The sequence below is a fragment of the Barbus barbus genome (genome assembly GCF_936440315.1).
Source record: "Barbus barbus genome assembly, chromosome: 10".
NCBI classification, from domain to species: Eukaryota; Metazoa; Chordata; class Actinopteri; order Cypriniformes; family Cyprinidae; genus Barbus; species Barbus barbus.
Window position 1 is genome coordinate 10,197,384 of NC_136738.1, and position 18,457 is coordinate 10,215,840.

At 35.0% G+C, this 18,457-nt stretch overlaps 1 protein-coding gene across 1 annotated transcript in view; it reads left to right on the top strand.

The window, feature by feature from the left end:
• Positions 1-3,764: 3,764 nt before the first annotated feature.
• LOC306875915 (polypeptide N-acetylgalactosaminyltransferase 13-like) overlaps positions 3,765-18,457 on the top strand; it is a gene marked incomplete at both ends in the record, with an annotated part of 92,841 nt that continues 78,148 nt past the window's right edge. Inside the window, one exon of the mRNA XM_079426728.1 lies at positions 3,765-3,906. Coding sequence (XP_079282854.1) covers positions 3,765-3,906 — 142 coding nt within the window. The remainder of the gene's footprint in view (positions 3,907-18,457) is intronic.

Consider the following 18,457-nt stretch of genomic DNA (forward strand, 5'->3'; position numbering starts at 1 on the left):
TGTGGCTTTTCATTATCTGAATTATAAACCTGTAAAATGTCTCCAAATTCGGTAACGCTTTATTTTAAGGCGTCCTTGTTATGCATTACATGTACTTACTATTATAATAACAATTAATTATGCATACTTATATGAAAGTAGCCTTGCATACTTATATGCAAGTAGCCTTGCATACTTATATGCAAATAATTACCATAATAAGTACATAGTATGCACATGAGAAACAGGACTGTAAAATAAAGTGCTACCATGTGGTTTATAAATACCAATAAATAGCCAAAATGCTAGTAATATGCATGCTAATAAGCAACTAGACCTAATAGCAAGAGTAAGTCCTTAAAATAAAGTGTCCCTGACAATCTTTCATCAATTATTTATAATTTTTACAGATCTTGAACCGTGCTTGAACAGGCCAAGGACAGTTGATCATGTAGTCTAGTTGATATTCATCACGATTGGAGCTTTTCAGTGGTTTGTTGAGGTCTGTTAAATCGAGTATTCCTGAGGGAAGTTCATTCTGGTGCCACTGCAGCCCTGAACAGCCGAGCAGATGGTCAACAACATTTGTGATCAAATCTGACGGATTACAGTCCGTTTGCTTGTGCTGTGAGATTCTTTTCAGTACTAGTTAACCATATTTTATTGCCATGTTGATTTTTATATTGTTAGAATTTCTTACATAAGTCATGAGAAAATCTTTATATTATATTAATATTAACACTATTAAGCACATTAGTTTATGATAACTTTGATACAGTATTTATTAATATTTGTTAATTTTAGCTAATAAAATGTGTTACTTCATGTTTATGCTTAGTCCATTTAATAATAATAACAGACAGATTTTAATAATGTATTACTAAATGTTGAAATTAACATTAACTAAGCATTTACAAATGCTTTAAAGTATTGATCATTGTTTGTTATAAGGTAGTTATAATGTAGTTTACTAATGTTAACAAATCAAACCTTATTGTAAAGTGTGAGTCTTTTAAGATATATTTACAGTTCAACAAGATTTCACAGCTTCTGAGACATGATTTTTATTACCAAAGTCAAACAAACAAAGGTCATGTGTAGAATAATGTTCTTAAATTGGAAGTCTGTGGGGAATGACATTGAACAGGACTGATGTAAAAATACACATTGTTTCAAAAGTAGAGGCACAGGACTTTCTAAATAAATAAATAAATATATAAACAAATAAATACTACTACTACTACTACTAATACTAGTGCTGTCAAATGATTAATCGCTATTAATCATATCCAAAATCAAAGTTGTTTTTTACATAATATATGTGTCACGGTGCACACACAACGGAGGAACAAGGAACACGCAAACGAGGATGTAACTCAAAATAACAGTCTTTACTGAAAACATCAAGGCAGGGCAAGACAAGGCAAGGCTGACACAGACAGGAACACCGGGGAGTAACGAGTAGACCAGACAAAATCAAACTGAACAGACAGGACTATAAATACACAGGTTAATAATAGATAATAAGATGAACACGGCTGGACAAGAATTAACTAATGATTACATATAACAAGGACAGGAAACAAACCAAATATGGACACAAGAGGCAGGAACACATGACACACATGACAGAGGACTGACAATATGTTTATTCTGTGTATATTTATTGTGTATACACACACATACAGTATATATTTAAAAAATATTTACATGTATTTACATGTATATATTTATGTTCATATAATTTATATTATGTATAAATATATTTAATATATAAACATAACATATTTTTCTTAAACATATACATGCATGTGTGTGCATTTATATATACATAATAAATATACACAGTACACACATATTTTTTGTGAACAAAAACTTACAGCACTAAATACTGCTACAACTACTACTATTACTACTACTAAAAACACTAAATAATTTATGTAAGTGCTTTAACAAGCTGCACTTTTCCATTTTAAGCATCTGGAATATCTTGTTCAATAGACTTCAATTTAAGTGTATTACTGCAAACATAGTTTTTTTTTTTTTTTTTTTAACTGAGGGACAAATCAAAATACTTTTCTCTGGTAATCAACAGTACATCACAGATGCTATCCATACTGTATTTTGAAGATGAACCATTCCTTTAATAATATTCATAAACATGTCTTAGTGCTATGAAGTCTGCTCTCTGTGTTTGTCTGATAGCTTTTACTCTTTCCAGTGTTCATTCTCTGCTTGTGTTTTTGAGTATATATATAGAATGGATTCTGGAGTTTGTGTTCACTGTGTGCTGTCCAGGCATTCCCTGGAGGAAAAGAACAGACAGTCTGGAGCTAGTGTACTGTTTCCAGACTGCAGGATAGAGCCTAGAGAAGGGGGAAGGAGGAACAGAGAGAACAAGAGAAGCACTTCGTACAGTATAACAGGAGTGATCTTATTGTGTTAAATCCCTTGCTTGCAGCAGAGACATAAAAGTTGTAAAATATAAAACAAACTAATAATAATAATAAAAATAATGCACTTCGGGTGTCCCGAGTTCAAATCCCTCCTCTTGGACCTTTCCCGATCCTGTCCCCCTCTCTCCCACTCGCTTCCTATCAGATCTTCACTGTCCTATCGAGAAAAATGTGGAAATGGCCAAAAAAAAAAAGAAAAAGAAAAAAAGACTGTTCATTTTCAACCCAGATTTATAGAAGTTATAGTACTACAGATAATTATATCTCTCACATTTTGCAATGCTTTCAAAGTAAAAGTCCAGTAAATGGTGATAAAAGTGCATTCTGTTTTATTTGAAAAACACGAAATCTGGCAACTGTGTAAACCACTAGTTGTTGAATATATCCCAGCAGTTTGGAAATGAAATGTTCCATGAGTGGCATTAGAAGGTTTATGCTGTACCACGTGAGCTACCGAGCAAGTTTACTACGTCAAAAAAGCTGTATGGAGCTGGGTATGTGATGTAAATGTCAAAATGTATTCATTTACAAATCATGCACTATGGTAAAAGTGATAATCTGCGCAAATCTGCACTTGTAATTAGAATTTATGGGAAAAGGAATAAAACTTGCTATAGTACTACAGATTATAATTCTATCTTTCATATTTCACAATTATTTTCAAAGTCAAAATTCCAGTAAATGGTGCTAAAAGCACATTCTGTTTTGTTTGAAACAGATGAATGTGAAACCTGGCAATTTTTTAAACCGTTAGTTGTTGAATGTATCTCAGCAGTTCGGAAATGAAATGTCCCATGTGTGGTGTTGAAAGTTTTATGCTGTATCAGGTGAACTACCGAGCAAGTTTACTATGTCAGAAAAGCTGTACATATGGAGCTGGATATCTGATGCAAATGTCAAAATGTATTCATTTACAAATCATGCACTATGGTAAAAGTGATAATCTGCTAAAATCTGCATACTCTTGCATACTCTTACCTGTAATCTCTCAAATTACCTGTTTGAGAGTGGTTTTTGATCTGACTTTTACAATGAGTAGATAAATGACACTGAACCGAGAATCAGGGTTTATTTCAGACTTGCTTATTATACTGATCCGACTTGGTCTTTAACTCAGTTTGATGTTTTGGCATGAATCTTTTCTAAATGAATAGTGTATCTGTTCTATATAAGAGTTTTGCAAAGAAGGATCCAACTAATATTTATGCTTTTCTTGTCATCTTTCAGTGGGATGACGTCTCAGAGTGTGTCCTGTCACAAAGCCCCCTGCCCCATCTCCTGTGTCCCTCTCATCTGTCCGTCTGTGGGGTCCTGACGCCACAGGGGCTCATGAGACGCTTTGTGTACTGTAAGGTGGTGCTGACCACCTCTCTGGTCTGGGTGCTAGTGGACGTCTTCCTGCTGCTGTACTTCAGTGAGTGCAACAAATGCGACAACAAGAAGGACCACTCACTCCTGCCTGCGCTCAGAGGTGAGTCTGACTGTTTAACAGATCACAGAGTTTTATTATCTACCTGCATGGGATGCAGGTGTCCACACTTCATACTTTCTACACACTGTGCACCTGCGATAGCCTTGTGGGCAGCGTGCTGACAAATACTACCGGTGTGCTTTGGGCGTTTGAGATGTTATGTTTTGCAATGTATTCCAATTGCAATGTGTGTGAGGGCAAATGCCAACCTTGCAATGCATTGCCAAGTTTGAATGTGCCAAACACAAACAACATTTGAGAGCTATGACAACATTTTTAGGAAATAATGATTTAACTACTGGTTTATAGTAAAATTTTTAATCAAATAGATAGCACCACACTTCCCCAGTTTATCATAGTATGTTAAGACAATAGTTTAGTATTACAGGTTTTCTGAAATGTAATGTTTAAAGCTGAAGTCCATAAGTTTTACCTCTTTGTTGCCATCTCTTTTTGAAAACCTGGAATTGCAGCTCTGTGCGGAATTATCTTCCGTGCATGGGGTTGTGATCCGGTGTTACGGCACGGCTCCAGCGTGGATGAATCTAATGTTTTGAGGTGAATGTGTAGCTGTCACTCACCGCACCGGTGTGAATCCTGTACTAGGTAGTCACAGATTCTAGTCTACGTCTTGGAATATATGACCCAAATAAGAATTTTTCACCATATATTGCCATCTGAACAAGTACGTAACAAGTCTGCCATGCTTGTTCTGACCAACTGAGGAAAAAAGCATTACCATAAATCGTGCTACCAATGGTAATTCAATCTAATGATTGGTTAGCTCATATCACATCAAACCATGCAAATTATTATTATTGTTTTACTTTATTCTCAAATTATTAATGTTAACAACATCAGCATTGCGTGACAATGAGCATAGTGTGTATTAGCGTCTAGATTTAAATTTCTGTCCAATCTAATCTAATTGTCATACCATTCGAATTTCATATGAATAAATAATTTTAACCCAAAAAGCAAACTATGCTCCCTTTGAACTGGTTGTCTTTAAATACAAATCCTGTGTTATCCCAGGTTGTCTGTAATCAGAAACATATTTAAAACTGGAATACAATTTACATATAATTTTATATAATAACTTTAATAGAATTACAATCCACCATCAAAATGATACATTTAATTATTCCAGCTGCTGTGAGAAAAGGCTATAAACGATCTGGCACTTGCAGGATCCTCACATGTGATACGTTCTCTCGAAAGACGCGGAAACCTACCAGTACCACTCAAATTAGAAAACATTATTATAAGCTAACTGTTGTGAATCGGGCTAAAGTAAGGGTATCGTTTTGAACACTGGCTGGATATGTAGGGGAGAGCGGGGATGGTAGTAACACTTTTTGTTTGAGCATCAGTAACTCAGTGGTTGTTTTTGCTAGATCTTTGCTAGAACTTTGATATATCATAGCCACATTTGTCTACTACAAATAAAACTCATTTGGGTGTATACTGCATAATCACACAATATGTGAGTTAATGTCAAATACAAAGAGTTCTGTATAACCTATAACCTATCCCACTACTGGGGTGAGTTGTAACACAGGCTGGGGATAGATGTAACAGTGTGAATTAATTTGCTGAAATAAGACCCACACTTCCAATTTATGCAAAAACGTTATTGAAGAACAAAAAAATAATAATTTTTGAATAAAGTGAGCCATTTAAACTGATAAAAACATATTGTATTCCTTTTAAATTTAGCACAAAAACAATTGCTGTGTGTGTTTGTGTGTGTGTGTGTGTGTGTGTGTGTGTCAAGTCAAGTCACCTTTATTTATATAGCTCTTTTAACAATACAGATTGTGTCAAAGCACTTAACCGTATCAATTTGGAGGATAGAGTGTCAGTAATGTATAATGATAAGATTAAACACTCAATTTTTAGTTAAAGGTATTTCATTATTGAATTCAGAGATGTCATTGTCTAGCTCAGTTTAGTTTAAATAGTATCTGTGAAATCAAATTGATGATAATCTCTAGAAATTAAGTGTCCCCAACTGAGCAAGCCAGAGGCGACAATGGCAAGGAACCAAAACTCCCTCTGTGACAGAATGGAGAAAAAATACTTGGGAGAAAAAAGGCTCAGTCGGGGGGGCAGTTCTCCTCTGGACAGGATATTATTGTTTATTCATTGTTTTAATTAAAATTTTAAATGTATAAATGTATTATATTTCTATTTTTATATTGTTGCAATTTCTATCAATAATAGTATTATGTAGTTAGGTATTTTATTATATTTTAGTTATTTTAGTTTAGTTTTTAGTGGAGGTCTTCACTGGGGATATGTCCCCGGGGCTTAACCAGGTGTCCGACCTCAGCTGACGATCAGCACCGCTGACATAATCTCCCAGTGCCGATCCACCATCTGATCCGGACACCGACTGAGAAACAGAATAAGAAAGAAACTGACAAATATTAGCGTAGATGCCATTCTTCTTACGATGTAACGAATACATCATGTGTTAAGGAGCGTGTTCCCAGTTCCGGTTGATCTAATTAATGCAGCCTAACAATCCTTTAACGGATTTGAATAACAGAAGTGTATTAGTGTGTTATGTGTAAGCCAGGTTAAAGAAATGTGTCTTTAATCTAGATTTAAACTGACAGAGTGTGTCTGCCTCCCGAACAGTGTAAGGTAGATTGTTCCAGAGTTTTGGTGCTAAATAGGAAAAGGATCTGCCGCCCGCAGTCGATTTTGATATTCTAGGTATTATCAAATGGCCAGAGTTTTGAGAACGCAGCGGACGTGGAGGACTGTAATGTGATAAGAGCTCGCTCAAGTACCGATGAACTAAGCAATTCAGGGCTTTATAAGTAATTAACAAGATTTTAAAATCTATACAATGTTTGATAGGGAGCCAGTGCAGTGTTGACAGAACCGGGCTAATATGGTCATACTTCCTGGTTCTAGTAAGGACTCTAGCTGCTGCATTTTGTTCCAACTGTAGTTTGTTGATCAAGTGTGCCGAACAACCACCCAGTAAATCATTACAATAATCTAACCTTGAGGTCAAGAATGCATGAATTAGCATTTCTGCATTTGATGATGAGAGAATAGGTGGCAATTTAGATATGTTTTTGAGATGGAAAAACGCAATTTTACAGATGCTTGAAACATGGCTTTCAAATGAAAGATTGCTATCAAACAGCACACCTAGGTTCCTAACTGATGAAGAAGAATTGACAGAGCAGCCGTCAAGTGTTAGATAGTGTTCTAGGTTATTACATGTGGGGTTTTTAGGGCCGATAATTAACACCTGTTTTTTTTTCAGAATTTAGCAGTAAGAAGTTACTCATCATCCAGTTTTTTATATCGACTATGCATTCTGTTAGTTTCTCAATTTGGTGTGTTTCACTGGGCCGTGAAGAAATATAGAGCTGAGTATCATCGGCATAACAGTGAAAGCTAACACCATGTCTCCTGATAATATCTCCCAAGGGTAACATGTAAAGCGTGAAAAGTAACGGCCCTAGTACTGAGCCTTGAGGTACTCCATACTGCACTTGTGATCGATATGATACCTCTTCATTCACTGCTACGAACTGATGGCGGTCAGATAAGTACAATTTGAACCATGCTGAGACACTTTCACTAATGCCAACAAAGTTTTCTAGTCTATTTAAAAGAATGTTGTTGTCGATAGTGTCGAACGCAGCGCTAAGATCCAATAGAACTAATAAAGAGATACAACCACGATCAGATGATTGAAGCAGGTCATTTGTAACTCTTATGAGAGCAGTCTCAGTACTATGATGCAGTCTAAGTCCTGACTGGAATTCCTCACAGATACCATTTTTTCTCTAAGAAGGAATATAATTGTGAGGATACTACCTTTTCTAGCATCTTTGACAGAAAAGGGAGATTTGAGATCGATCTGTAATTAACTAAATCTTTGGGGTCAAGTTGTGTTTTTTTAATGAGAGGTTTAATAACAGCCAATTTGAAGGTTTTGGGGACATATCCTAATGACAATGATGAATTAATAATAGCCAAAAGAGGATCTATGACTTCTGGAAGCAGCTCTTTTAGTATTTTAGATGGAATAGGGTCTAACATTCATGTTGTTGGTTTAGATGATTTAACAAGTTTATACAATTCTTCCTCTGGAATTGTTCCTCAGGGGATCTATAGTGCACTATCTGATTCGATACTGTAGCTGACGGCTGCATGGTTACAATTTTATCTCTGATAGTATCGATCTTGGAAGTAAAGTAGTTCATAGTCATTACTGCTGTGCTCTTGGGAAATGCCAACACCTGTTGATGTTTTATTTTTCGTTAATTTAGTGACTTTATTGAATAAATACCGGGGTTTATGTTTGTTTTCTTCTAGAAGAGACGAAAAAGTAATCAGATCTAGCAGTTTTTAATGCTTTTCTGTAGGATAGGGTACTTTCCTGCCAAGTTATACGAAATACCTCTAGTTTTGTTTTCCTCCAGCTGCGCTCCATTTTCCGGGCTGCTCTCTTTAGGGTGCGAGTGTGCTCATTATACCACGGAGTCAGACTGTTTTCTTTGATCTTCCTTAAGTGTAAAGGAGCAACTGTATCTAAAGTGCTAGACAAGAGAGAGTCCATAGTTTCTGTTACATCATAAAGTGTTTCTGTGCTGTTGGTTATGCTGAGGAATTGAGATAAATCAGGAAGATTACTTACAAAGCAGTCTTTTGTGGTAGAAGTGATGGTTCTACCATACTTGTAACAAGGAATATAATTTACAGTTTTAGCTATATGGAGTTTACACAAGAGTAGATACTGATCTGAGATATCATCGCTTTGCTGCAGAATTTCAACACCACTAACATCAATTCCATGTGACAGTATTAAATCTAGAGTATGATTTCGACAATTAGTAGGTCCTGAAATGTGTTGTCTAACCCCAATATAGTTCAGAATGTCTATGAATGCTGATCCTAATGTATCATTTTCATTATCAACATGGATATTAAAATTGCCAACAAATAAGACTTTATCTGCAGCCAGTACTAACTCAGATAGAAAATCAGCAAATTCCTTAATAAAGTCTGTGTGGTGCCCTGGTGGCCTGTATACAGTAGCCAGTACAAACATCACAGGGGATTTATCATTTACACGTGTTTCTCTAGATAATGTTATACGCAGCACCATAACTTCAAACAAGTTATACTTAAAGCCTTCCCTCTGATAAATACTGAGAATATTGCTATAAATTGTAGCAACACCTCCCCCTTTACCTTTTGGACGTGGCTAATTTTTATAGCAGTAATCTTGGGGGGGGTAGACTCATTTAAATTAATGTATTCATCTGGTTTTAGCCATGTTTCTGTGAAACAGAGCAAATCTAGGTTATGATCATTTATCAAATCATTTACAAAAAGTGCTTTTGTAGAAAGGGACCTGATATTCAGTAAGCCAAGTTTTATCAATTGTTTCTCTGTATTGTAAACATTTTTTATTTGTTGAACATCAATTAAATTGTTACTCTTAATTTGGTTTGGACGTTTTCTGTACTTTCTAGTTCGGGGAACAGACATAGTCTCTATAGTGTGATATCTAGGTGAAGGAGTCTCTATGTGCTGAGAATTAACTGACTTCTGTGACGTGAGGCGGCTAGCTGATGGTCGGTTTAGCCAGTCTGTCTGCTTCCTGACCTGGGCCCCAGTTAGTCAAGTACAAACTCTAAGACTATGTGCCATATTTCTATAGAGAAGAGCGGCACCACCCCAGGAGGGATGAAGACCATCTCTTTTCAACAGATCAAGTCTGCCCCAAAAACTCGTCCAATTGTCCGCAAGCGGTGCAAACAACAATACCAGGAGAAGAAGCCATTATTCACAGTGATTGATGAATGATACCAACTTATCTTACCACTTACTACTGTTGTTTGATGAACTCATGGAGCGACAGAGAAATGAAAACGGAGCGAGAAAAAAGAAAGCAATAATAGGCGTGAATAGAAAGGCGAATGGAACCGCGAGTAACAAGCTAACCGGCTAACGTATGCTAACGCCCTGCACTCGCGGTTTTAAAAGCGAACGATCAAATTAGTTCAATTAGTTTGATAAATAATACCAGAAATATGGTGGGAATTAAGTTATATATTATCACTTTAAACAACAGAGAGTGAAAGTAAGGTAAAGATTCAATAAAAAAGCGGAGCTACAATCGCAAACCTTTCAGCAGCACAACAGACAGGAACAGGGATGATGTCTGTGTGTGTGTGTGTGTGTGTGTGTGTACTGTGTTGCTGTCGCATAAGGGTTCAGTCACTAGCTGTGTTGCCATCTACCTATTTTTATCTGAATTTTGGAATGCTGGATGTAAATGTCAAGATGTGAAGAAATTCTAAAAATGTGCACAAAAAACATATGTGGTCATTTGAGGCGGATAGTGTTTTTGTCCAATAAAAGGTTATGTGCATAAACTATGATGGAAACACATTTTACATAAATCCCTTGATGTGCAATAAAAACCTCACACGACTTTGCCTCAATAGAGGATGTGATAACTGGACTCATTGTAATCATTAAGAGTTGGTTGTAACATTTTTAATGAACTGTTACAACTATCCCCACCCCAAGCAGCCATAACATAGCTAACTGTTTTAGCATGTGGGTTTTAAGTTAGCATGAATGCAAAGTATCAAATTAAACTAGAGAAACAGCTACTTTAGGTTTTGTAAGTCAAAAGATTGTCTCTACAACACAATGATTTCTAGTCAATAAAACGTTTGCCTAACGCTAGGCAAAAAAATTATCTTATTGAAAAATATTTCCTTCCTGAAAATAATTTTTTTGGTCATAAAATCTACAATGTTGCTCACATTCACATGCCATTTCTTCTGTAACATTAAAATTGTGAATGGAGTGTATGATATTGATGACATGACCACAGCTCGTTTCTGACTTGTCAAACTGACCATGCTACAACTAACCCCGTGTTACAACACTCCCCGGTCTCCCCTACTTGCTCAAATATTGATTTCGGAATTTTAACATTTTTAACCCCAAAAAGTTACGGACTGCAGCTTTAAATATGCATTATCTAAATAATGCATTATTTCACATTCATTTCTAGAACAAAAAATATCAACATTGGGTAAATCCAGGAACAAAACCTTCTAAATATTGCAGTTAAAGGTTTTTAAATTAAAAAAGTATATTGCTTTAAAGGGATATTACGGTGCCCCTAAAAGTATATGTTGGTGGAAAAAATATTTTTCAAATGTTTTGCGTTCTCTTGCAAAGATATTTGCATTCCTCGCAAAACTTTTGCGTTCTCTCGCAAAGATATTTGCATTACCTAACAAAACTTTTGCATTCTCTCGCAAAGATATTTGCGTTCTCTCGCAAAACCTGTTGAGTTCGGACAAACTCTTCCTGTTTACTTTACAGCTTGCAGTGGTTCATACAGCTCCCTATGTTCACATGAAGCAGTTCATAAAGTTTTATTTTAAACTTGGACTCAAGTATAAAGAAATACAGTCAGTGATTAGTTCAAGGCACTGTTTTGGGACATTCTAAAACAGTTAATGTGGCTTAATGTTTTAAAACAGTGACATTGGAAGACCAAATTTGATAATAATAAATACTGATAAAATTATTAGGCTAATAACTTTATTAATAATATTACTATTAATAAAGCAGAATAGCCCAGAATATGAATGCAACACCCTGCATGTTGAGATTTTTCTCCCCCATAGAAAACGCTTAAGGTAGGCTCGTGAACGAAGACAGTGATTTAAAAATACCAAATCTGTTTACAGCAGGGGTGACCACACTTTTTGTGTGGGGATCTTCATTTCTAAAGAGAAACTCACCAAGATCTACCAAGTGAAAAATAAATAAATAATAAAATACATATCAAATAAAAAAATAAAGCTTGTTGGGATGTATCTTTATATTGCATTAATTTAATTATTATTATTGTTTTTTAAATTATAAAAAAATTATGTTCAACTCTTAGTACCCCCGTAGAATTGGTCCTGCATTTACTTGAAGCAGTGGTTCTCAACCTTTTTTACTCCAAGACCCCCTCCTCTCCAAATTGATACTGCAAGCCAAACCTTTTCTAATCACTAAAACCTTTGTATTCTAGTGTTATTACTTTCCAATTACATATAATTAGTTTTAAACAAAACAAATTCAAGCTAGATTTAAACATTCCATGTTCTTTTTTGCAAACATACTTTGAAAAAATGTCACTGTTGACATTCTATACAACTTAAAATTATGTAAAGCTCAATTATACAGTAACAAATAAGCACAACCTGTTTTACCAAACAAAACCACAGGGAAATGCCAAAGGACTGCATATAAACTACTACGGATCCATTCAGAACCATTAAACACCAAAATACAAATGAAAAATGAAACCATTTTGAATGTGCGGAAACTCAGCGATCTGAAGGCGACTCGACGTCATCAGTGAATAGTTCCTCTGTCAGAACAAGCAATAGGGTCTGTTTCTGGAGCATCTGATGCCCATATGTACATAACCACCTTATCTTCACAAACGTCTCCAAAACACGCAAGCATCTGTTTTAAAACATTCACTGTATTCAACTACGTCTACATGAATATATCTGTGTTCAAGCAGAAATATGATGTTTTAGTGAACAGTGCGCCGAGAGCACACTAAGGTTAGTTTGCGCATCAATAATAACGGACACACGCGTGCCTAATGCACGACTCCTGTATGTCACTGTAATCATCTTTACCTTGATTACAATTGTAATCCATCAAAACTTTAGGCTACTAGTATGACACTGGCTTCTTTTATCCAGCCGAGAGCTGTAGTTTGCTCATACAGCGGTTTTGAGCCACTGTTCAGTCTGTATGCTGCTCCGAAACACAGAATACGTTAAGAGGTGGTGCTGTTATTAATTTGTATATATTTTTAAATCATTTAACATATTAGTCATAAAATTTGTGAATTTGTGAAATTAAGTGATAAGCATTTTCTCCCCCATAGAAAAGCATGCTTAACGTGGCTTAATATAAATATATATATATATATATATATATATATATATATATATATATATATATATATATATATATTATATAGCTATTATATTTTATATAGCTATTTTATTAAAAATATACACTATGCACAGAAAAGCAACCTTCAAAGCGTTTTTTTTTTTTTTTTATATTTTGTCTACGAGGGAGAAAACATGTGAAACTGCATTCCGTTCTGGGTTCAGCTGCTTTTCTCTCCGTAATATAAACTGTAAACTGTGCATTTTTAAATCACCGTCTTCGTTCATTAGCCTACCTTATGCATTTTCTATGGGGGAGAAAAAGCTTAGTGTGCAGGGCGTTGCGTTCATATTCTGGGCTATTCTTCTTTATTAATAGTAATATTATTAATAATGTTATTAATGTTATCCTGATCATTTTATCAATATTTATTATTATCAAATTTGATCCTTCAGTGTCAATGTTTTAAAACATTAAGCCACATTAAGCGTTTTAGAATGTCCCAAAATCGTGCCTTGAATATGCACTGACAGTATTTCTTTATACTTGAGACTAAGTTCAAAATAAAACTCTATGAACCGCTCTATTGTGAACACAGAGCTGTATGAACCACTGCTGTAAAGTAAAGTAAACAGGAAGAGTTTGTCCGAACTCAACTGGTTTTGCGAGGGAACGCAAAGTTTCTCAAAGGAATGCAAAAGTTTTGCGAGAGAACGCAAATCATTTGAAAAATATTTTTTCCTCCCACCCCTAATTTTTTCCTTTAGGGGATCTGTAGGATCCCCCCCCCCCATTATTTACTAAGCATCAAATCAATCTTCACAACACTTTCGTTGACTGTATACTGTATATTACAAAAAAAGTTTGCAAGTTTTACACAACATAAGAGTAATCGTTTCTTTAATAGATGAAAATATGGAAATATCTGTTCCATTTCTATTCCTATTTCAGAATGAAATGACTTGTCATTGTTTTCTGATTGTGAAATCTCCTGAAGTGTGCTCACCAGCTGCTCATTTCTTACCGTTTAATCCCAGCACTATCAGATCCTTGTCCTCGCTTCAACGCTTTGCCTGGTAAACAGGTTTAACTCGTACCGTAAGCTGCTTTCAGGTTTAGATGTGGTCCACCAGCAACCATAATCACAGTCTTTCTCTAAACCTTTAGAGCACAAGTACATCAATTGCCTTGTTACAAATTTAGACTCTGTGGTCTGCTTGTTGCCTCTAATAAAGTGGACAAACAGGAAGCCTGTGTCTGTCTGAAATACAATCTGTATCCATGCATTCAGGATATAATAATGGCAGGAAAGCTATTAGGGTATTAAACAGTCAGATGAGGTCTAAGCAGCCACAGGGCTGAAAGAGCAGGGCTTAGAAACACTGCAGTCTGTCGGCTATTTATACTAGATTTTTTTTTATGAGGTCGAGACAATTTGAAGATCTTCTCTTACTGAGGTTATCAGCAGTGATTAGCTCAGCCCTGATGGCGAGGGGTGGTTATCTAAAGGTTAAGGACCTAAAACAGAACATGGAAGTTCAGTTTAAAACAGGGAATTTTATACATTTCAGTAATGCACATATACAGTGCATGTACCAAAGTGCACTATAATGATTTTGGATCCATAATTGTTTGATAATTATGATCTTTATCTCTTTGCCTTATTACATATTCATTATCCTAATTAGTTAGATAATTACAAAGTTTAACTTTATTGGCTAGCAAATATCTTAGATATAAAATGTAATTGGCACAGTATATCACTGATCTTCTGATATGAATCTTTTCCTATTTTGCCTAATATAATGTGAAGAAGAATTCCACTTCCTCTGGCATGTAATCAATAGTTCTGTCAGGACCACTATCGTCAAAGATGATTGACAATTAGCATATAGTTTTTATTGGCGGAATGGTTCTGTTCTGGGCAAGAACTCCCTGTGCATCCATGCAGCCTAGCATGGATGAGAGCAGGGAGAGCAGTGATAACCCCCCAGGGTAAACAGAACAGAACCAACAGAAGTATTGCAGATTTGTTAAAGTTCAATAATTTTATGTACACATTTTTGAATTTGTCTGATTCAAAAGAGAGTCCGAAGGCTGGATCCTTACTGACAGAGGAGGAGTTGGGGATGGAGGAGGGTAATTTTCTATTGAGCAATGCGAAAACTGCTGATAATACTGACAACATTATATATGAATGCTTAGATAGGTGTCGTATTCCTATAGGTAGAAGGGGATCAGCTGAGAGTCAGCTGATGCGAGCTTGACTAACGTGACCTGCCAGAACTAAAGCTACGCTCGATTTTATACTACTTCATAATGCAGAACATTGTGGAAACAAACAAACACACACACACACACAAACACACAAATAAATGTCACAATCAGTGTTGTTAGCAAGGGCATACAGTAGTGGAGTACATTTACTTGAGTATTGTAATTAAGTACCCTTTTTGAATATCTGTACTTTACTTGAGTATCTTTTTTTCTGGAAACTTGTGACTTTAACTTCACTACATTTGAAAGACAAATATTGCACTTTTCACTACATTTCTTTCAAGGTCCTCGAAGTAGAAAGTCGTTATGCAGCAGCTTTGAAAGTCAGTGAGTATTTATTTATTTTTTTCGAAAATGTGATTTTTTTGACAGCATACCACTAATCACTCTTGTCGGGTTACGTAAAGTCATTTTCCCAAATGTGATATGTTTTTGCAACCATTCAATATTAAGAAGTTTATATTGTGGTATGTATTAGACACAATATTGGTGTTTGACTTGAAGCAGCGCTGCACAGGTGTTCTATGTATGACATCAACATACCGCAAGAGTGATGATGTCAAATAAATCTTGCTGTTTTGCTTTTTTGTTAAAGCAGTGTTGCTGTTGTAAAGTTATACAGCTACAGTTGTTTTGCTGGGTTTTAAAGCAGGTTTGATTTTTGATATTTTTTTTCAGTCTGTATTTACAGCATTTTCACTGTCCCCTCAGTTCAAATGTGGATGAATGGCTACACGTAGATGTGTTTACACACTGCCAGAGCTGTGAGAGATCACTACCATCCTGCTTTTGTGGGGGTGGGCAGGGGTGTTATTTTTTATTATATATATATTTTTTTTTTGTCAACTCACTTCTTTTATTTCTATAAGTTTTTAACATTCTAAAAGCTCTTTATTCCAAAGATACTACAAGTTAGTCGGTGTATTCAGTAGGTGTAATGCATTGTAAGTTGCTTCAGAGGTATTGCATGTATTACATACAACAAAAATAAAACAGTGCATTGACAAAAAAAAAGGAACTTTACTTTTGGTACTTGAGTACTTTTAAATGCAAGTACTTTAAGCTTAAAATTGTACTTTTACTGAAGTAAAAATCTGCCTTTACAACTTTCACTTGTAATGGAGTAATATTTGACCAGCAGTATCTGTACTTTCACTCAAGTAATGGAGATGTATACTTTGTCCGCCTCTGGTTTTATTCTGACATTAGTGGGGACAGCAGCCTCATTTTTGCAATTATTATTGACATTTGACAGCAATTTCATGTCTACTAAAGTAGAATTTAGCTTTCTGTACCTCAAAATATAATATCTAAACAAGCATACATTCTTAAAAGAAATAAAAAGAAATAAAATGAAAATAAATAAATAAATAAAAATAAAAAATACCTTATTCAGGAATTTACATGAAGGTTAACATTAACCCCCTGGGGTCTGAGGGTGTTTTGGGGGCCTGGAGAAATTTTGACATGCCCTGACATTTGTGCTTTTTTCAGTTGCTTATAAAAATATAAATTGCTAAAGTCTAATAACACTAATAACACATAAAACACATACAGAACAATTGTTCACAAGACTTTTGAGAACTGGATCTTGTAGCCTAGAATTTTTGCTTCAAAATGATGTGAAAATCATCTTGTTTATTTGCTCACAGAAAACAATATATTGATTTAAATTTTTAAAGACATGTTTTGTGATCAAAAGCCTATATGCGAGGGAGTGGAAATGTCCTTGAATTTTAAGTGATTTTCACCTGATAGACAAAGGGCCCTGTCCTAATGGCCCATCAGTGTGACTGTGACTTTGAGGCAGGTAAGAGAGAATGTGAAGAGATTGAAAAAATGTTTTTTTTTTTTTATTATTTGTATTTTATTTACAACACAGTATAATCAAAACATACACAATGAAGGTCAAAGACACATTATTGTGCACACTGATCTAACTACAGAGATGTGAACAGACTTGAGTCATTCCTGCAACAGATTCTGTTCAACAAGTGAAACAAGAAAATCATACCTGATATATACGTGTGTTATTTAAGTGTTTCTGCTACTTTTCATGGATTCAAGAAGAAAAAACATAATCAGTAGTCAAAGATCTTGTTTTATCATAGAATATCAGTGTAGTTGAACATCTGATGTTGGTGCAGCGCTCTCAGAGGAAAACAGTTTGAAAAGACTGAAAGTCAGCAGGATTCATCATCTGTGGTGCAGGTATCTGATTCAATAAAATACAAACAACCAAAAAAAACAAGCAAAAAAAAACATTTGTGAGCATGTTTATATCAGGAGCATCTGTATATATATAGGTTTTGTAGCCATAGACTCACGCATGCTTTGTACTATCGTTAAAAAAAGACATTTTATTTTTGAGAAACGAATTATTATTGTTTAGCACGTTATTAAAATCTATTTTTGAACAGAGTAGGCTATCAATAATAAACATGTTCTAAACATACTTAGACTTGTAGCATTCATCATGTTACAGTGTACTCTCAGATTACTTCTATTGTTTTATAAAGAGCATGAAAACATCACCGCGCCTTAATAAATTTAAATACAATGAATTGCCCATCATATTCAAAATGTTTTACTGGATTTCAAACATTTTAGTCAGGAATTATAGTTTGGGAAAAACCCAACTATGATTTTGTAGTCATATAGCCATCCTGAACATCATGTATGATTTTATAGTATAGAAAATATGATTCTGCAGTCATAGACTCACGCATGCTTTGTACTATAAAAGGATGTACTTTGTACTATAAAAAAAAGGATATTTTATATCTGAGAACTAATTGTTATTGTTAAGCACGCTAATAAAATATATTTGTGAACAGATTATTAATAATAAACATGGTCTAAACATTCTTAGATGTGTTCAAGTTTATGTCACAATAACACGTTAACTAATGTAAAAAAGAAACATTACTTACTCATCAGATCGATCTTCTCTTCTGGATGAAATATTGTTCTTCTTTTGAGGGAAATCCAGCCTTTACTCAGCGCGTCTTCTTCCAGAAACGAACAGTAGCCGCGATGAACGACATTAGAGATAATGAGTTAGACGGGAAAGACTGAACATCATGTTGGTTTCATACAGATTACTTCATCACAGAATATTTGTTTTTGATATGACTTACTTCATTAGAAAGTAGACACTTCATGTTTTCTATAGATATAACGCCCATGTCTGTGTGTTCAGAATTCGCCGAGTTACAGTTAATTTTAGTGAAGCATTTTTAAAAGCAGTTTGCGGAGATGGAGAAAGCAGAGAGGCACCCTGTTTGTTTTCTTT